This window comes from Corapipo altera, unplaced genomic scaffold (assembly GCF_003945725.1).
Source record: "Corapipo altera isolate COAL_440 unplaced genomic scaffold, ASM394572v1 317, whole genome shotgun sequence".
Taxonomy (NCBI): domain Eukaryota; kingdom Metazoa; phylum Chordata; class Aves; order Passeriformes; family Pipridae; genus Corapipo; species Corapipo altera.
Window position 1 is genome coordinate 94,802 of NW_020884989.1, and position 19,753 is coordinate 114,554.

Below are 19,753 nucleotides of genomic sequence, written 5' to 3' on the forward strand. Positions count from 1 at the left end.
AAACCATGGAAAAGTAGGGAGTCAAAAGGACCTTGAGAGAACCAAGGTCCATTGTACTACCACCATCGGTGCCACCTCCTCCTCAGATACCTGAATGCCAATGAAGAAATAAAAAAAGATATCTCCACACATTAGAAACATGTTCAGGTCCATTAAATATCATCTGATCATGTGGACAAACAGCTGGAGCTGAACCAGCTTCCCTGCAATGTGTTCAGCACATGTCCAACAAGGTTAGCTCTTCCCATGGCGACCCAGACCTTTTCCTTTCCTTGTTGTGGGACACACATTCCATACCTGGGTAGGCACCTTCAGAAGACACTTATGCACTTCTCAGCTACAAAAAGAAAATGGGCCAGTCATGACTGTAATTCTCTCAGGCAATAGGCAGGAACTGGGTAAAGCTCCCAGAGGGTAACTTTGCGGGAGCTTCCTAAATCCTCACAGAGTATGCAGAGCGACCAGCTCACGGTTATAGACCAGCTCCAGTTACAGAGACTAACAACATTGCATGGCAAACTTGAGGTAACCTCTAACAAGCTCCTGGTGACACAGATAAGAGACAACATTCAGGTGAACCTGCTTTGGGGGATATTGTCAGGAAGTCACATACACCAACCAACCCTTCCACAAGAAGTGATGGGTGTCCCAGGTCATTGTCACCAAGCAGGATACATCTGGTGCTGAATCATCACTGCACATGCCCTTGTACATTTTTGTAACATGCAGCTTGTTGCCAACCATAATTTGATCTTTAACACTCAGTACTACAGAACACAACAAGGTAACTAAAATTTAAAACCTTTATAAGAAGAGCTAACTTCACCATTTGAATTTACAGCCTTTTCCCCTGTACCTTAATGGTAGCAATAAATCCTGCCAACTTACATTAAAGGAGCATCCACTATCCAACCAGCAACCCTGAGCCTCTAGGCCATTCCTTCCAGTCCCTGGCAAAGTATTTCATTACAAATAATTCAGAGGAAGTTCTTACTTCTTTGTAGGACCCCAGTTGCCAGCACCTTTGAGAATCTCACTTGTTACCGCAGAAGATATAAAAATGTGGTAGTACAAACAATTTCAAACATTGTGCATTTGACAGAACGCAGCTTGTGTAAAAAGGGTATTTTAAAAGAAATAATTCCCACTGATTTTGATTACACTTATTATTTACTTTATTGAATTATTTCTGCTTTTAAAACATACACTTCTTGCTCATGTTCTGCACTGTCTATTAAGATGAAGACTAAAACTAGACTGATCAGTTTTGCCTTTGGAATTCTGGTATCAGCTACCAACACAATAATTTTATGCTTAAATTGTAAATAATACCTGGTGAAATTTTAATCCAAACCAGTAAAACTTTTAAACTGAAATCTTGAAACTGTTTCCAGAAGCATTTCTCTCAATATCCAATTGTGCAACGTTTTTGAAGAACAGAATCGGTATTTTATGCCTACATTATGCAACCACATTGCACTCTGAAAATGGAATTATTCAGGGGGAATAATATTTCTTCAAAGAATGATTAATGAACTGAAAAGAAAAACCTGATGTTGTCACACTTCTCGCCTATCAGGTAAATACATAGAACAAATCAGTATGTTTTGTCCAAAAGCTGGAAAGCGTCCTAGAGACTCCCAACTGTCCGTAAATATATTATACTTCAGAAAAGCACGGTGCTCCAAGCCCGTAGATAGAGTGATATTCCTGTTCAATATGTAGACTCCATCATTGTGGAGAGTGCAAGTCAAGTTAAGACCCGATTTTGATGAGTTCTCATTGAGGTAGAGCCATTCTTTGGTAGCAATGTTGTAAGACTGCACAGTCAACACGTCCTCACTTTGGCTGGATCTCTGGTTTGGTCCAAGTTCAAGAATACAACCCCCTACCAGATATATAGTTTCTTCAACAGAGAGCATCTGCTGCTTGCGAACATGGACATCACAGAGTTCAAAGTTGGTCCAGGAATCAGAAGTGGGACAGTACTGCAAAATGTTCATATTCCTGTCTGAAACAGAGAGGAGACATTCACAAATAAATAATTGTATCGGAAGGTAGTCACGGAGGAAGGTTATTCCTGCCTACAAACTGCATCAGCCTTTATTACAGATAACATATTACAGTGCAAAAGCATGGCAAAATAGGGAAGAAATACTGATCATTGGGAACTGCAACTCTTTGTCCCTGACAAGAAAGTTTGAACATTCTGTTCCTTTGCAGAAGGGAAAAATTATGCTACTTCTGGCACATTCCATGTTGTAAATTGCCTGGGGATGCACACTTTAGCAGAATAATCCCTACCTTCTAACTTACACTTTTTATTTTCTCTCTGATTGATATGTTAAATTTTTTTATGAAAAGGGAAATGGAGCAATATTCTCCTCTCCAGCAGTGGTCACAGATGAATCAAATTATCATGAAGACAGTATGCTTCATTAATGGCTGTCAAGTGCTGATTTATCAACCAAGTTTAACTTCAGTACTCTCCATTCATTCCATAAATCAAAATTTATGGAATAAAATTCATAAAACTGCTTACATTTCAGCAAGTGGCACGAATGACCTAAGGGCACCTTATAAAGAGAGAAACACACATTGTCAAAATCATCCAGGAACCATGAACTCTGTGCTCCAGCATCAGACAGAGGCTCAGAAAGAAGCTGAAGTCATCTCCGCACTTCAGTTACAACTCGGCGTGTGCATGTGTTTGCTATGGGGTTATTCTACAAAATCGTTACAATACCATCCTGATTTACAGTCCAGTGAAGATGCTGGCTGTGTTCAAGGCTTCACTAAATTATCACACAACACACAGGACTCATTAGCTAATAAATTCGGTTTTAGTCTCTGGAGACCTGAGCTTAAATCCAAACTCAAGTGACCAGTGGCAACAGGTTTGCAGAGTCCAGACTGGTCTTTTAATAAAATCTGCTCCATGTTACAAGTCTATCCTGCATGACAATTTCTAGATGAACTCCCAAAGGGAAGAGCAGACAGCGACATACTGACAAGTTATGTAAGGGCACAGGTATAAATAGCCAGAAATGTAACTGGATTGCCATGAATGAAGTGCATTAGTGGCATTAGGGAGGTGCTGCTCTAGCATTTGCCTGCACTCTGATTATTTTCATAGCAACGTCCTATGAAACTGCTGATCAAAGCTCTACATATAGATGACCTTTGTCTACAAACATATCATTCTCTGACTCATTAAGGGGAGGGGGAAATCCCAATTAAGTTTCTATGACAGCAGTAAACTTCCCCTGTAAAAAGTGCTATCATTTGAGAGGGGGGTGTATGAAAGAGAAGTCCATTGCAACGTGGCCCTCATTTGCTCAGTCCACAGCCCGGGTCTTTTATATCCACTGAAATAATGAAAAAAAACCCCAAACCAAAACCCACAATACAAAACATGAACTTTATAGTGCCTGACATGGAGTTTCTATTAGGATCTACGTCCGCAAGTGAGAGTTGCAAACTGGAAAGAGTGTCAACAAGTGTCATTATAATTTACAGTGGGAAATGCCAGATCCTCCCATATTTTGGAAAGTTTGGTCTCAGGAGAAAGCTCTATGCAAATTAAAAAAATAGCCCACAAAACCTACCAAAACTGAGGTATATACAGAAATATCACAAAATACTAAAAACTGTGTAACATATAAAAAATATTAATTGCTGCATATGTTTTATGTACTGAATATAGCAAACCAGCAAATAACCTCAGTGTCTCTCAGATAGTTAGGCCTTAACACTCTCTGACATCTGCATAATTTGGAAGGCAAATCCCCAGTGTAACTCTGGCAATTCTGGTTTCTAAGTCTGCTAGCTGTCCTAAGCCAAGGTGTCACAGATAAACTACTTCTAGACCCTTATTCAGGAAGTTATTGATAACAAGCACAGGCATTTGTTGTCCCAAAAGGCTTATGTTTAAATCAAAGATCAAAGTGTGCTGCTTATCCACTACTCACAACTTCATATTGTTTTACTATCCTGTTTCCACTGAAAAAGACTTTTAGGAAAAGACCTAGGGAAAAACAGAGGCCTGAAGGACAGCAGCAATCCCCTGAGGTATGGGAGAAGCAACAGGTAAATGACTATCAACTTACAGGTAGTTAAGTACTGAGTAAGGAGCTCAACACAGGGTAACAATCCTGACTGCACATGCCTTGTTAATGAATTTTAAGGGAATGGGATCTGCATTAGCAACGTGCTGATCTTCCCCTCCATGACACCAGGAGTAGACAGCCCCACAAAAGAATAGCACAAACATCAGAGAAGGAACTTGCAAAGTACAGAGGGTGTAGGTGAAAAGCTGGTCCTCCCATAATCATGTAATCCCAAATCTCCTTACCTCTTTTTTCTCTAGATAAAAGTGACAAAACCCTAACTCTGGTCTCTAGAGACAAGTCTTCCCCATTACCCTGTTTCAAACCTTTCTCCTCGTTCTTTGTCTTAAAGGATCTAAGGATCTTTCCCTTGGGATCTGACCTTTCAGCACAGCATGTGTTTTGTGCCAGACATCTCTGAGACCTAGAGCTTGACATCAGGGAGCACAGTACTCCCCAACAGGTCTTTTACTGGGGATGACTGGGACTGCAGAACATACCACAGCGTGGCCCTCTGTATGGACACAGGCATGTCCACAGACTTCATTTTCCTCAGCGAAGCCAAGAGATTCTGGGTCAGAGTGGACTGGACAAGATGTGTTTGAAGGTTTTCATTACCATAAGGACCATGAGTAGCAGCAGCGTGTCTTTTAAGAGCTTTAAAATTATTCAGAGCTAAAATCTTCTCAGATACTAGAACGCACAGCTTGTTCTGTCTGTAAAAGTTGATTTGTCTTCTCATTTTATTCTCTATTTGGAAAGAAAACCTTTAAAACTACTGTGGTCAGATGAAGTGGGCAAAGGCCAAATTCAAACTTAGGAAATCCTGGTAAATACTGAAAATTTGACAAGTAAAAAAACCTGACTTCTAAAGCTCTGAGAAAATGTATTCCTCCCACAGAATGGCACTCTGTGCTTAAGGAATAAGGAAGTGGGAGCTCTTTTTAAGTGACTTGCTTTTCTACTGGATAAAGGAAAAGTAATTGTCAGGAGAGAATGAAACTTCAAATCCTTGCCTCTGTACAGTATTCTCAGAAAACAGGGCACAGAAATGAAGTAAGTTAAAAATATTGGTTCTTGCTTAACTTTTAGATTATGATATTAAGTTATTAAGCTACAGCTTGAATTTGTCTGTGAAACACTGAAATGTTGTAGTGAAAAGACCATGACATCTGTTAATACATGAGAAATACGAACGCAGGAAGATATTTTCTACACATTTCTCCTTCTGTCAATCTAAACCAAGTATTTAAAAAGCAAACAAAGTACATCTGTTGAGGCCTCTCTTTGTACTATGTGATCAAAATCTAAAAAAAATGAGGGTTAAGCTGGGTGCTGAAGTATCCATCACTTTGTTCTCTCACAATAATACAGCCCCAGATCCATGTTGGAACAAAAATATAAATACCTGATTCCTCTACAACAGAGCTCTTTTTTTTTCATTTGTCAATTAATTTCTACCAGTGATTTATTTCCACATATTTTAATGAGCATTACGCAGCTTTCTACATCAGGTCAAAAGCTTTCTGAGACACAGAAGAAAATTATCCGGGCCTTAGAAACAATCAGGTAAAAAAAAAAAAAAGAAAAAGAAAGTAGTAAAAGCAAACTTTCTACCTCGTGTAGTGTATCCTCCGATAACGTAGATCTTGCCCTTGCATTCACAAGCTGAGAATTCTGCAAGAGGGTTTGGCATGGACGCCACGAAATTCCACCAGTCGTTTTCCGGGTTGTAGCACTCCACGTTGGAAAGGGATTGACCACCGATGGCATAGAGCTTTCCATTCACAGCCAAAAGCTTAAAATTGGATCTGAAAGAAATGATTGCAGCATTGAAATAGGTTACACAGATGTACAGAAATATAGGGGAAAGTACTTCCTATCCAGGCTTCAACACACTCATCACTCACAGCTTGCACCATCACTTGCAACGTCTGAACTCTTCTGTGCAAGGCCAAAATTCTGTAATTACACTGTAATTACTTAGAGCTGTAACCAGTGACATTTTGGATGTTATTGATGTTGACGCTGAGACTGATGAATATTTTATTTTGTATTTCAGTCAGTGCCAGTTTGAGCTCTAACTGTTAACTAATGTGCTCAGTAGATGTCTCGTTTTTATTAGGCTTTTAGTAAAGTATCTCTAGTAGAGAAAAATGCATTACATGTCGTGGGAGACACATGTACACACAGTGAAGGATATTAGTCAAAATTGCAGAAATTTCAAACAAGACTTGATGAATGCCTAACAATGCATACTTGTCTTAGGCTGTATTATAGAATCTCTTAAATAACCCTAATAAAAAGCAATTTAAAGTGGAACACATTGAATCACGTTCTGCAAAGGGAAGAAAGAGTGACTCTCCTGTACCTTATTCAGCATTAAACTACTAAATACATCCTCCATTCCACTGAAGCAATATCTATCTGTAAATTATGTTCTAGCCATAGCTGCACAAAATACATTGGACTCCATGAGCAACTATTTATTTCTCATTCTGTTCCATTATGCTCTCAAATTTCACACACGGCAAAGGGCAACTTTCTAATTACTGAAGCACAAGAAACCTTCTATCTTACACTCTGAAGGTGATACAGACAGAAACAAATAGTCCATGGATAATAAAGGTGCAAGTCTGCAGGAAGAAATTTGAGGACTTGAAGACAGAAGCATTGTATGGTCAGCAATTCCTTCCAGCTATGGAAGCTGGGCTAATAAAAGATGAGCTCCTCCTCTCCTCAGAACCAGTCTCATTGCCTAGAAAGGTTGTTACTTCTCTGCTGCTGAGCCAATTGAGATTTTACCATGAGTATCCCAGTTAACTGGATGTGTGAAAGTCGTTGGAGTGCACCAGTTCAGCATAAAGCCAAACAGGGAATTGTGCTATGTCTGTAAAACTGAAATGATGTTTCAGACTCACACTGGCCTGCTGAGCAGCAAAGGGAGTTTCACTCTGCATGAATCCAAGACTCAAAAACTTACCGCTAAGTAGTTTTGCAGGGTTTTGTCTGGACAAAATGAACCCTGCCCAGCAGCAGACTGCCCTGCAATTTCTTTTTATTAAATATATTTGGAAAAAGGAATTTGTTTCCAGATGGAATGATTTTGTTCTTCTCATCCTGATATAGCTTTGGAAACTAAAATGCTCCTTAGAAGGAATTAATTGGTTTTTATTCTTTTTTTGTTTCCTGACATTTACAATGAAGTCATTCTGGTCATCTTCTCTCTATAGCAATTATGTTTTCCATTTTAGAGAATCCAGAATACCATGGTAATCAGAAGCAGGTATGAAATGAGGATAATTACTTGAAAAGCATTATGATTTTCAAAGCAATGTATCTGTCCTAAAAGTTAGAATAGAAAAAAACTATCCCCAAATTAACAAAGGGACAAAACCAGAAAATGTAAATACATTTTCCAAGTAATTCTTTGAAATCTAAAGTATGTTAGAGATTCTGTAATTCTGTGCCTATAAAGGAGAATGTTGCTTTGTAAAATGAGTCCATGCACACACAGATAGCACTTCCCCATTCTAGGATTTTTTAGCCACTTTTAAAACATGCTGTTTCTGCCACTGAGGACAAGAATTAACTAAACAAGTTGTGTAGTGTCCAAACATTAAAAGAATCCAGGTTTCCTAATTCACATGTGCTTCTACAGTTACCCTCTAATTGTAGCCCCTTGCTATTTTGCCTGAATGGAGGCAATTTATCTGGTTTTGGTTGATGGCCTTTGCATCACTGGATTGTTTCTTGCAGCACAGGGAAAACTATCTGGTGAAACAGGTACTGCACAACTTTCAACTTTAAATATTCTAAAAGGAGGCCACACACTTTTGTGTCAGTCATTTAACCACTTCCAACACTTCTTAAAACAGATGAATCAGTGGAAGTATCTCAGATTTATGGAACTCATTAAAGATAAGGTTCATTTTACTCAAAAGTAGCTGCAAGTATCCACCAGCACACTTTATATGAAAGTTTGGACAATGGCTCAATATGTTACTAAAACTTCTGTCGTTCACTTTTCCAGGCCAGTAACAGCAGGTGTTTTTATGGAGAGTGAACATTAGGAAATATTTAGTGCATTTTTACACTCTTTTAATGTGTTGGAGCAGCTGGAAAGAAGGAAAGCAAACACTGAGCAACCAGCCAGCTCTCCACAACTAACAACTGTTCCATGGACTACAGCTTGGAAACAACAGAGCTGAATGGTCCATCAGATTCAACCGCAATGGAACTCCACTGACACCAGTGGTTTATCCAAACCCAAGGGATGAAAAGGTACTTTCAAAACACCAGGTCTAGTGGGTCCCTTCTTGTTGGGGCAAGACAAGGTATGAGGTATCTTCTGACGACCCCATTTACTCTGAATGGAACCCCAGGAACATGAGCAAGCATGAGCCGTGGGGCTTTACAAAGTTCCAAATACATTTTTCATTCAATATGCAAAGCACTACATGCACAAAGGAAGAAGAATATAATGCACAAACATAAGGGATCCAGGGGTGAAAGAGGCTTTCTGGATACAAGACACCTCTCAATAACTTGCCAAAACTCCCACATCATTCTGGATTGTGTTAAGAGCCATAGATGTATCTGCAGGAGACCCCCGCGACAGTGCCTATAAAGAGGACAGACGCATGTTTTCTGTTCACTGGCAGATATTACTCTTTTAGTAAACAACAAAAAGGAGTCTGAACGGATACTAGGGAGGACTTTGTGTTCAGAGGGGTGGCTAAACATGGGAGGAAGGAGGTTGGGATCTACATTGCTGGAGGGTTTTAAGAACAAGTTAGACGTGTATTTGCAAGGTAACCTTCGTCCTGCTGCAGAATCCGAGACTCGAATTAACTAACATATTGTTTCCTCTTGCCAAGTGATCAACTTTAACCTTAAAATTTCTCACAAATCATATGATCTTTTTCTTCTTTTTTCTAAAGTACTTACAACAAAGAATCATGAAAGCACAGTTACGAAGGCAATTCCAAAAGCATTTTATATTTTTTCAATGATCACTTTTTCTTTTTTCTTTTTTTTTTAATTTCTTATACGAGTCTGCAGAGCACATTGAATTCAATATTTAGCTTTGGAAGTGTGTGATAAATTTGTGATAAACAAGGTCTGAATATTTCTAACTTAATAATTTTTGAAAAGTCTATTTTCCTTCAACACAGAAGAATTTTGAGAGAAAAAAAGAAGTAAAAAATGAGGAAAGAAAAGGTCTCATAAACAGCTAGCATTCCCCTCTTCTATATGCCTCTAAGAGTTCTCAGAGTGGCAGCAGTTCAGGCACAGATTGCTCACAAAAATCATGTTCCACATGCATGTGTATGATTCCAACCAGGGGTTTACATGGGTATTCCAGGCCTGGAAGATTTACCTGCCATGAGTAGGAAAACAAAAGTGGAATACACAGCTGCAACTGGCACATGCAGTAGAACTCCTATCAAGTATATTATTTTTAAATAGCAAATTTCAACTGTAGTGTAAACTAAAAAGAAAAAAGTATAGAAGGGTATTCAAGGACATTACTTCCAACAGTCCCCTATGTACTTTGTTACCTTCTTGACCCCAAAAACCACAAGTGATCTTGGGCAACACTTACAATAAGTTTCTTCTATTAAAAAGTTCAGGTCATTTTTCTGAGGACACTCTTCCAAGTACAGAAATATCTCTAGAATGAAAAGATCTAGAAACTGTGATCTGTTATGGACAATTTGTGGCACTAGATTTAGCCCTCAGATGATGAGAAATTCCATGCTCAGTCACAGGCTTCCTATATGAGCCTGAGCAAATTATTTTAGCTCCCTTGTGTTAAATAGGGAATAACACTTCCTAAAGGTCCTGTGGGCATCAGAAGAATAATATACGGGAGTTACTTATTGTGAACAAGTTTGAAACTACAATAAGACCTCTACACCTAGCAAAAAAGCTAACAGCAATAATCTAAACCAGAATGGCTGCTGAGCATTCAGGCTTTTGTCTTCTACTTAGAAGTAAGTTGGGACTATTTTATCTAAGCATGTGTAGAGAATCTCAGCACCCTGGAATTCCATATCACAACAATGGAAATAGTTAAAGATAAAAATATAATGTAATTTTTTTAAAGGTTTTTTGGGGTAGAGAATTCCTATATGAACAGCAAACTAGCACAACTATTTCCACAACTCCTCAGCCTCCTTGAGGCCAACATATGCAGCCACTCATTTGGACAAACCCAGATACTCAGTTGTCTGAAGTCAAACCAACTTCAGTGGAAACTGGAACCCTCCCTCAAGGTATGTAAAAAATTCATCCATGAGATGTAATTGTATCAGCTGACGTAAATTCATTTGCCAGACAGTCACACGACTGTGATTCCTAAGCAGCAGGCTGGGCAACTGCCCTGCTTATTTTACTACAGCACAACAAACTAAAAATACAATGACAGGCAAACTGCAAAACTAATTACACCACATGTGTGTGGCAGACAGGCAGCAGCACTTTTGATGTTTCATGCAAAACTCCTCATATTCAAACTCTTCCTGCTCTTGGCTCCTTCAGCAGAGGCCATCCCTTTCTGCCTTCTGGCCACAAAATGTCAAGCGGGTCCTCAGGGAGCTGAAATATTATGTCAGATAGAAAAAAATAATAATTAATAACTGTAGAGGTGAGACTCCGAGAAGGTGGTGAAGTCAAAAACGTGTTTTGTGAAGTAGTCAGCTGAGTTTCCATGAAAAAAAGTTCCCCCAATTATTCAGGGAACAAGATACTTTACAGTCTAGGGGCAGGAGTAATCCTCAGTTCTTTTTGGCCTGAAATAAGTACCATGAAATGTAGGACTAGGATTACTCCCAAAATATCCATTTGCATGCTACTTTTCTGAAGTAAATTGCCAATGTGAAGATCTGTGCTAAGGAACACCTTGCTGTCACCTGTCCTGGGTTGGAAGATGAAGTTGGTGAAGATAGTAACATTAGGAGAAAATATCCACATGTTCATTTCAAGTATAACGATCCCAGAAATATAAAGGGAAAGCATGGAGGAAAAAAAGGCTGATCTAGAGTTTGAATACCCAGGTTGTAAGGTGAAAAAAGGGCCTTGAAAAAGTATTTTTCAAGAACCGTGCTGCAGAATCTTCACACGTCTTTCCTGTTATACACATGACACAACCCAAAACCTCGTAACTTGATCAGTGAGTGATTATGGAGGCAATTATTTCAGTGAAGTTCTCGCAACACAGGAAATGGGGAAAAAAAGGTGAAACGGGTAAGACCTAATTTTAGGTCAAACCCTTGTTTTAAGGGGCTTTAGGTGGCAAAAGAGCCTGCAGTTTTACTACCCAGATACAAAACATTTATGCCAATGGTTTGGGTCTCTTCTTGCTCTTTCAGTTTACTGGATGAAGATTTTCCATTCTGCAGTGAATTTTGGCCTCTGATCTTTTTCCAAGAGACAAGATAAAATTTAAAATATTTTTTCTAAAATGGAAACATGAAGGAAGTTCACACTGGACAACAAAACCACTTTGTTTCAGTGAAGTAAAATACTTTGCATTTATAACTCCAAAGCATGATTAAGGTAGAGCAGCTACAGCCCTGGCCAGGGAGAAGGCCTCTCTTCTTGGATCCTTCTCAAGGCTAGCTCCGTACTTCTCTTTCAATACAAATTATACAAGTGTTTCTGAATATTAACTTAAACATAAATGTCAAATAACCAATTAAAAAAGATAAAGGAAAAAAGAAAAATAGTCAAAATGATAAATGATTCCCAACTCCAAATATTCCCACTAAGTGAGAAATTTCTCACAGTCTTCCTGACATTTTTCTGGTGAATATTTAACTGAAATGCAGGCCTACAAAACATTTTGAGTTTTATGGAAGTACAAACCAATGAATAACTGCTCCAACTAAATTTTTTCAGCCATTTCCAGCTCTGGTAGAGAGTATATTCCCACTAAAAGCAGGAAATCTTGTCACTTACTTAACTGGAATTAAAATATACCACAAAGAAAGCAAGACTGGAATTTTATCTTTGGGTTGTTGGTTTTTTTAAACCTTTGTTATTTCTAAGAGAATTTTTACTACCACCCAGCTGTTTGGAGACACTAGATCCTTGTATACTGCAATTTAAAGAAGTGGGGAGCCCACCACCATTTCACACCAAGGTGAGTGATCGCTCACAGTGGAAGGTCACAGCACAGTCTTCCTCTGCTGACGCCCAGCTCGTGGTCTCTCACACAGCATTTAACTATGAACCCCGTCTCCCTCATCATTGCCCTGCCACGGCAGCTCCCTGAGGGTGGTCCCTGAACAGGAGAGAGGTGGCTGTGTTGTGCTGCTGTGCGATGAGTGCTGCTAGGAAAGCCTGTCCAGTGGCTCACTGCCAAGTGGTGGCCAAGCACCGCGGTCCTTCCCACCGCGGGATGCGAGGGACGCGCGAGGCTCATAACACAGAGACGGGGCTGAACCACACCCTGTAACACCGAGTCCAGCCAGCGCCGTGGGACCCAGCGGGATCTATTTCAACAATATACATGGACACAGGTGTATTTCAGGGAGCAAGGGTTACCTCTTCTGGTTCATTGAAGCCAGCTGAGTCCATTCGTTTAGGCAAGGGTTGTAACAATGGGCAGCCGAAATCTCCTGGCTGGTGATCCTGTAACCCCCGACGATGAACAGGTAATTGTCCAGCATCGCCGACCCGTAGCCTCGGACACTCACCAGATCAGGGGGCAGGTTGTTGGCCAGGGGCAGCCACCGCTGCGCCTCCTCGTCATACCTCAGCATAGACCAGGGGGGTTCCACCTGAGGGTGACAGCCTGGGGGCAGGCCCGGGGACGAGGCGCTCATGAAGTCCCCGATGACCACGAGGGTGGCGGTGCCCCTCATCCGCCTCTCCTTCAGCTGCTGCTGGAGAGCGTGGGGCAGGAGCAGATGTGGCCGGGCATCGGGCCTCCGCAGCACCTGATGGTAATGGGCGGCCATGAAGTCTAGACAGGCGTCGTGCAAGTCCTGGAGGCCGTAGACCTGCGCCAGGCGGTGCAGCTCGAAGCAGTTGCCCAACCTCACCTGGGACAGGAGCAGGCGGAGCAGGGGCGTGACCTGCAGGTAGGAAGCGGCCTCCACCAGCTCCTCCAGCAAAGGGGGCTCCTCATCGCCGCCCTCCTCCTGCTCCAGCCTGGCCAGGCAGGACGTGTTGATGAAGTCCAGCACCAGCTCCAGCCCCAGGGCGCTCAGCCCCCCGCGCAGCAGCTGCTCCTCCTGCCCCTGCCCTGCCTCCCGCATTCCCGAGCGGTAGAGCGCTCGGAAATAGTCACTCTGCTCGATCAGCTTCCTCTTGCACACCGGGTAGCGCTTGTCCCCCAGCCGGATCTGCACCACCTCCTCCCCCGCACCGGCCCCATCCCCTGCTTCCCTTTCCCCCTCCTCTTCCTCCTCCTCCTCCCGCCGCCGCCGTTCCGCCAGGGACATCGCTCACCCCGGGCCTGGCTGCGCTTCAGCCCGGACGGTGCCGGCAGCGCCCCGGCTCCTCCTCCGCCGGGACGGGACGGGACGGGACGGGATGGGAGGAGCGGAGCGGCGCCGGGATGCCGGGGAGGCGGGTGCGGAGGCGCTGCCGCCTCTCAGACCCTGCAAGGAGAGGGAAGGGGAAGGGAAAAAAAAAACCTGCACGCAGAAGAAAGAAAGAAAAGCCCTAAAAAGGCAATGTTGAGCGCTTCGGCGCTGCCCGGCTGCTAGCCGGGGGGGCCAGCAGGGCATCCCCCGGGCCCAGCGCTGGGGAGAGGGCGCTGCCCATCCCGGGAGGGTGTCAGGGACACGGTGGGAAAGGCCGAGTGCTCGGCTCCAGGGGGACAGGCCAAAGGCTCAGCGATCGCCCCCGATGCTCCCTTCTCTCCGGCGCTCCTGATTTGGGCCGGGATCGCAGCTCCAGCCGCAGCTCTAACCCCTTGCCATAAATGTACCGCTGCATCCCTGGAAAAGGGGAACGTTCTCGAACCACACACTCAGGGAAAAAAATACCGTATGTGTACACACGGCCAGAGAGGAGGAGGGAGCGGTACAGCCCGACACTGGCATCCATTCCCTAACAAAAAACAACCGAGGGGCTCACCGTGCACATCTGGTGTAGCAATGGGATTTAGGAATCACAAGTGTGATACGTAATTCTGCTATGGTTCCTCCCGCATAAGTCCGTCTGTGTCTCAGCTTCTGGTTTGGCCTGTGAAGACACTGTATAACCTGTTCTGCTACTCTATATTCTCTATTTAAACCAAGTTGCTGGAACAGGACATCTCAGGAGAGTGAGCTACATACCAGGGCCCTGAGTTTGTTGGACATGAACAAGGAAAGAGTAAATTAACAACTGGGCATCTTGGGCAGGGATAAAGCAGCAGATTTGATGTTTGACTTGTTACATTATTCAAACATAATGACAGTTCTTTAAAAAAAAAACAAAAAAACAAACAAAGAAAAACAACAAAGAAACCCCCCAAAACAAAACACCACCTTCTGAAACAGCTGAGGAGGTCTGCCATCCCATGTACTCCTATCTGATGATGCTTAATACAAAGATGTTCAAAATATATTTATCTCTATAAAGATTTTTTTTCACCTCATGTGTTGCAGACCATAGAAAATCTTTTCCTTTAGCAGTAGTGTGACTCATCTGCAGTTATTGCAGATTGCTTAGATTTCAGACAACTCCCTACTTCCACTGCTTGGAAGGGATCTTTCCCCCCACTATTAAAACTTTTCAGAGTGGTATTAGGCTGTTTGGGGTGGGAGGGGTGTCCCTCTTTTTTAAGGAAGGCAGGGTTGTTTGCTTTTTAGCATTTCCTCTGTGAAATGATCCTCTCACTGTTTTGTTGATCTTCAGCTTCTTCACTCTAGCTCATACAGATGACATGAATGTCAATCTCAGAGTTACAGGTGTTCTTTCCTGATGACTTTTATACAAGCATTTTTTGAGGTGAGGCAGATTTCTGTGCATTTTTGTTTTCCACTTCAAATCATTTTCATCATCTTGCTTTTGAAGGGCCCATTTCATGTTCTGACATCCTTTCCTGAAGGATATCAGCCAGTCCCAAAGAGCTCTCTTTAGCAGCCACAGTCCCTCGTTAGGTCACTATCACCTCTCACTTTCTCTTTCCTACTAATGAGTTTCACTCTTTGCTTAGTTTGTGTTCCTCTTTCATTGCCCCTCAATATTTAGTTAATTTTCAAATTCCACTTTCCTGTCTTCTGTTCTTGATGAAGCACTGCATTGTTTTGCTTTCTGAGTTTCTTACACCTACCTGAAGCTCAGTTATGATCACTGGACTTTTTTGTCTCTGCTTCAGGTTCACATCATCAGAAAAGATCATCACACACAAGGGTCTCACCACTTCTGTAGCAGTCCAACCCATAATTCCTTCTTACACTTTAATTCCCATAGGCAGACATTTAAAGCAATTGTAATCATTCATACTCCAGAGGTAAACAGAGTTCTCATGTTTGGCATAGACAGTAAGCTCCCCTGTTGGAATACAGTATGATTGCCAACACAGTGGTATGATTGCCATCTTTAGACATCTGTTTTGGAGTCTCTTATGTTTCATGTATTCATAAGTTAGCTCCTAATTGGTGAGTGGTTTTTTCCATGTAGTCAGTTATGGTAAGTTTGACCTCAAAGTGTTGACACTGCAGCCTGGGTAGATGGAATATTTTTTCTGTTGCATTGTGTGTCTTCCTGTTGCCTGTGTGCCTGCACCTGCCACTCTGCCTGAGTTTTGAGTCCTTCTTCCTCACAGTGCATGAGATTTGTTAATAGACCGGATCAGTTCTGTCACGTACTAATAGGCATTTTCTTCCTGCCAGCAAACTTTTGAGGGCACAGACTCCTACAGCTTTCACCAGGAGCTCTCACTTGCCCGAGGGGTCAGCAGTGCTCTCTGTTGAATGGCCACTTTTGAAAAAAACCTACATGTGTTTCCTTATTCAGTTGTTTTTACTGGGCTTATTGAGAGCTATCTGTGCTTTATCCAAGCTTAGGGCAGGGCAATTGTGTTAAGGCAGAGTGTGCTGACAGGGCAGTTCCCTTGTTTTTCACTACACTAATCAGTCAGTCTGTATGGTGTGCTTATAGGGTTCTTACACTTCAAATGCACCAGGGCAAGGACTACTCTTTTGTTACACTTTTGTAGAGATAATTTCATTTGTCTTCCAGTCCACTGCTATGGTTTATGCTAAGATCGATAATACATGCTATTATACTGGAATCAAAGAACAGGTCTTGTTTCACTAGCAGTCGTCTTGGTTGATCTTAAGTGAGTAAGAAGTGTATTTTTCAGAGTTGGAACTCTAGTGCTAGAGCTACAAAATCAAAATCTATAGTTCAGAGCCATAAAAGATTTGAATGATTTTTGAAACAAATATGAAAGACCATCTATCATTCTTCAAGAACACGCTGAAGCATAAAACAACATGAAAACAATCGTGGTAGATGTGAAATGAGTTTGTGATAAAACATACCCTGAAGGACAAGATATTTACACAGAGAGGAAGACAAGAGTAACTTTCCTCAGCTTTTCAATACCTATCTTTTAGAGCCAAAGGTCCTGGGGCAAAATCTTCAAGCTGTTTTAGGTAGTTTCGGTTTCTTTACAATACCTGAGAGAAAAATTTATCTCAAGGAAAAGGGTTCTTAAATGCCAACAAACAGACCAGGAAGACACCAGAGAGTCTCAGTCAGGGCTCTCTTGCTCTAGAGTTGAGATGGCTATTTCTGCTTGGGATTCACAGTCTGGACAATTTTTTTCCTGTGCCTGATGTCTGAACTATTTTCCTGTAATTAATGCCGAATTATTTCCAAGGCTGAAAAGAGATCACTCTTTTCTTTTAGAAAGACTTGGAAATGGAAGAAGCTCTTTTATACAGCAACTACATTGTATGAGACCATTCAACTGTGATACAGAAAATCTAAGCCTTTCTCTTCCTGGGCATACCTTTCTGTAGCCCTCTGACTTTTCCAACATAGCAAAAGAAAGGGAACACAGAGAGCCAGGAGGAGCTACGGCTTCAGAGGTAGGAACAGTAAAGCCAGAGATAAGTAGACAGAAGTGGCACTAATTCTGTTTTGTGTGGAACTCAGCTCATGCTTCCTGACTGGCAAGGAATGCCTATGGGGCTGGTGTGAGCCTGCTCTCTGTGCTAGGGCTGAAGCCTGCTTACACTTTGGATTCACTTCAAGTATCTTACAGTGCTTAGATTTACTTAGAAAACCGTGGCCACTTGTTTTTCCTCTGTGACACTCAATGACTTTGTGTAATAAGCTGGGTCTCCAGACTGGCAAGGACAGAAGACACAGCAAAGGGAGGGTGGAGGGATAACCAGAGTACCAGTGATAGGGAGTCAGAATGACAAATGCTTTTCTTGTCAGGAAACCTGGTTTATATATACACGAAACATATCCTGAATTTCTCTGGGGGTTTAACCCAAGATCACACGAAAATGTGCAGCAGAAGAGAACCAAACCCTTAAGCATCACTACAGTGCCTAAGGGAAGTGGTTTTGTGCTTGTTTTAGGCAGACCTCTTGATTTAATGCAGATACACTGGATAACACTTGAGAGTAACACCAACCTAAATGCTCTAAGGATAGAACCACATAGAGTGAAAAAAACCAGTGAGAAAATTGAATTCCTTTCAGCCTTATTAGTCTAAAGTGTGAAATGGAACAGAATTAGGCGTTATTTAAAATATACATGCTATCTAATATAAAATATAAAGTGCCCCATTCTTCCCTCTGAGACGCCAGGGAATTGTATTGCACTGCCAGGGAACTCTGAATTGAGTATTAGTGGAATTACTCAAGAGAGGAATTATTCTTTTGGAAAGGATTTGCCACTGCTGCCATTGTTTAGTATTTTCCTTGTCATGGGATACAAAGTAAGCATCTATGGAACATAGGAAATATCCTGCAGTATTTTAGCATTAAAAAATACCAGTGTTTTAAAGGATCTTGGCATTTCTGAGAGGAACTGACTGGAGCATAATTTTACTTCAACTGAAATTTCTATCATTTGTGAAGGATGACTTGCTAAATAAAGGTAATTTCCTTTTTCAGATTTGCAGCCAAACAAAGCACTTCTTACCCAATGCCATTAGCAATGCTACTCCAAAAAAAAAAAAAAAAGGCACTCCTATTTCTAATAGTGCTTTATTTCCTAATATTTTCTGTTTAATTTTTTTCTGCTTTTAATTTACTATTTAACTTGTTCCTTGCAACAAAGGTATGCTGCAACACTACGGAAAAAATACTTGGAGTGTTATTCTTTTTTTGAATACAGATTATTTACTATCAAGTACTTATCCCTGCTTTAGTGAAATCTGAGTGATTAGTATTAATACTAAAGTGTGTGCTGCTGAGCTCTCTCTGGGCAGTGGAAAGGCAGTTCCAATAATCTGTGTGCTCGTGGGCATTCTGTGAGGATCGTGAGGAGATTCAGGCACCAGACAGCAGAAAGGAGGTGTAAGTGTGTAAACTGTTACAAGGGACTTCAATCTGTTCCATTTTTTATTCCTAAGACCCCGTAAGGAATTTCCTTGAAACTCTCTCCGGTGAAATAAATGTTCCCTGACAAAAACTGAACGGGGGTCAGGCTGCTGGAGTGCTCTGCCTGCTGCTGTACCCCCTGTCAGGGATGTTTGTTCTGCACAGATGCATTGTGCATCCACAGCCAGGAATTTCCTGTGTAGCTAGAGGAGACTAAACTGGGTGCTTTTAAAAGAGCAGATATTCTTTAATCCTGCTGCAGACAGGCAGAGCTGAGTTTTAGTACATAATAACTAGGTAAGATGAATGGTAATCCACGTGGAAGACTTTCACTAAGTATCCAGCTGTATAAAATGCATCACAATATTGAAACTCCATCCTCTTTGCCTAGTTTCAAGTTCTGCCATAAATCAGCATTCGTTCATTAGTGTTTGCTAAACATTGTGCCCTTTGTCATAAACCTTGGCTCAAGCTTGTATGTATGCCAGTAGATTTATATTTGTATAAACCTGATCTGGCTAAGACTTCTTTTGCTCTTTGTTTGAACACACAGATTCCAGCCTTTGTACAGAGGTTTTACCAGAATTAGTCTGAAGACAAGCTCCAAGACAATCTCAGGGCCTGGCAGCCCCTTGGAAACAAGGGTTTAAAAAATAGTTTGCATAAAGTCCCAGGAACAGAAACTGCAATATTTTACCTCTTTTACCATGTTCCTGGGACGGGACTGAAACCAGAATCTTGGAGCCAACTGTCCCAAACCTTGGAGAAGGTCAGATTCATTACAAATGTGATATATTGCTCCAAACCCAAACCTGACCACTAATAGCTGTTTTTGACAAAACAGTTCTCTTAAAAAATGCTGTTTTGTTGGACTTTTGACATTTTGCAAGAATATTTTGATTTCAAGGAAAATTTTAAAGGAGAAGGCAAGCAAGCACATTATTTGAATACTGTCAAAAAGATTTGCTTGGATTTTTTTTTTCAAAGTAATTATGTTTCATTATTTTATGATCCCTTACATTAGTATTTTGTAACTTTTATACCGTAATAGAGTTACAGTGAAATATTCTGGCATTATCAAAATATTTAGCTTACATAAAATTTTGACCTTACAATTGCTGCAATAAA

General features: G+C 41.4%; 1 protein-coding gene across 1 annotated transcript; it reads right to left on the minus strand.

Moving 5' to 3' along the window:
- Positions 1–1,161: 1,161 nt before the first annotated feature.
- On the minus strand, positions 1,162–13,564 carry KLHL42 (kelch like family member 42). The gene is made up of 3 exons (XM_027666270.1): positions 12,663–13,564; positions 5,727–5,920; positions 1,162–2,011 (listed from the first exon to the last, which is right to left on the minus strand). The coding sequence occupies exons 1-3, from the start codon at positions 13,562–13,564 to the stop codon at positions 1,560–1,562; spliced, it is 1,548 nt and encodes a 515-aa protein (XP_027522071.1). The 3' UTR covers positions 1,162–1,559.
- Positions 13,565–19,753: the final 6,189 nt, after the last annotated feature.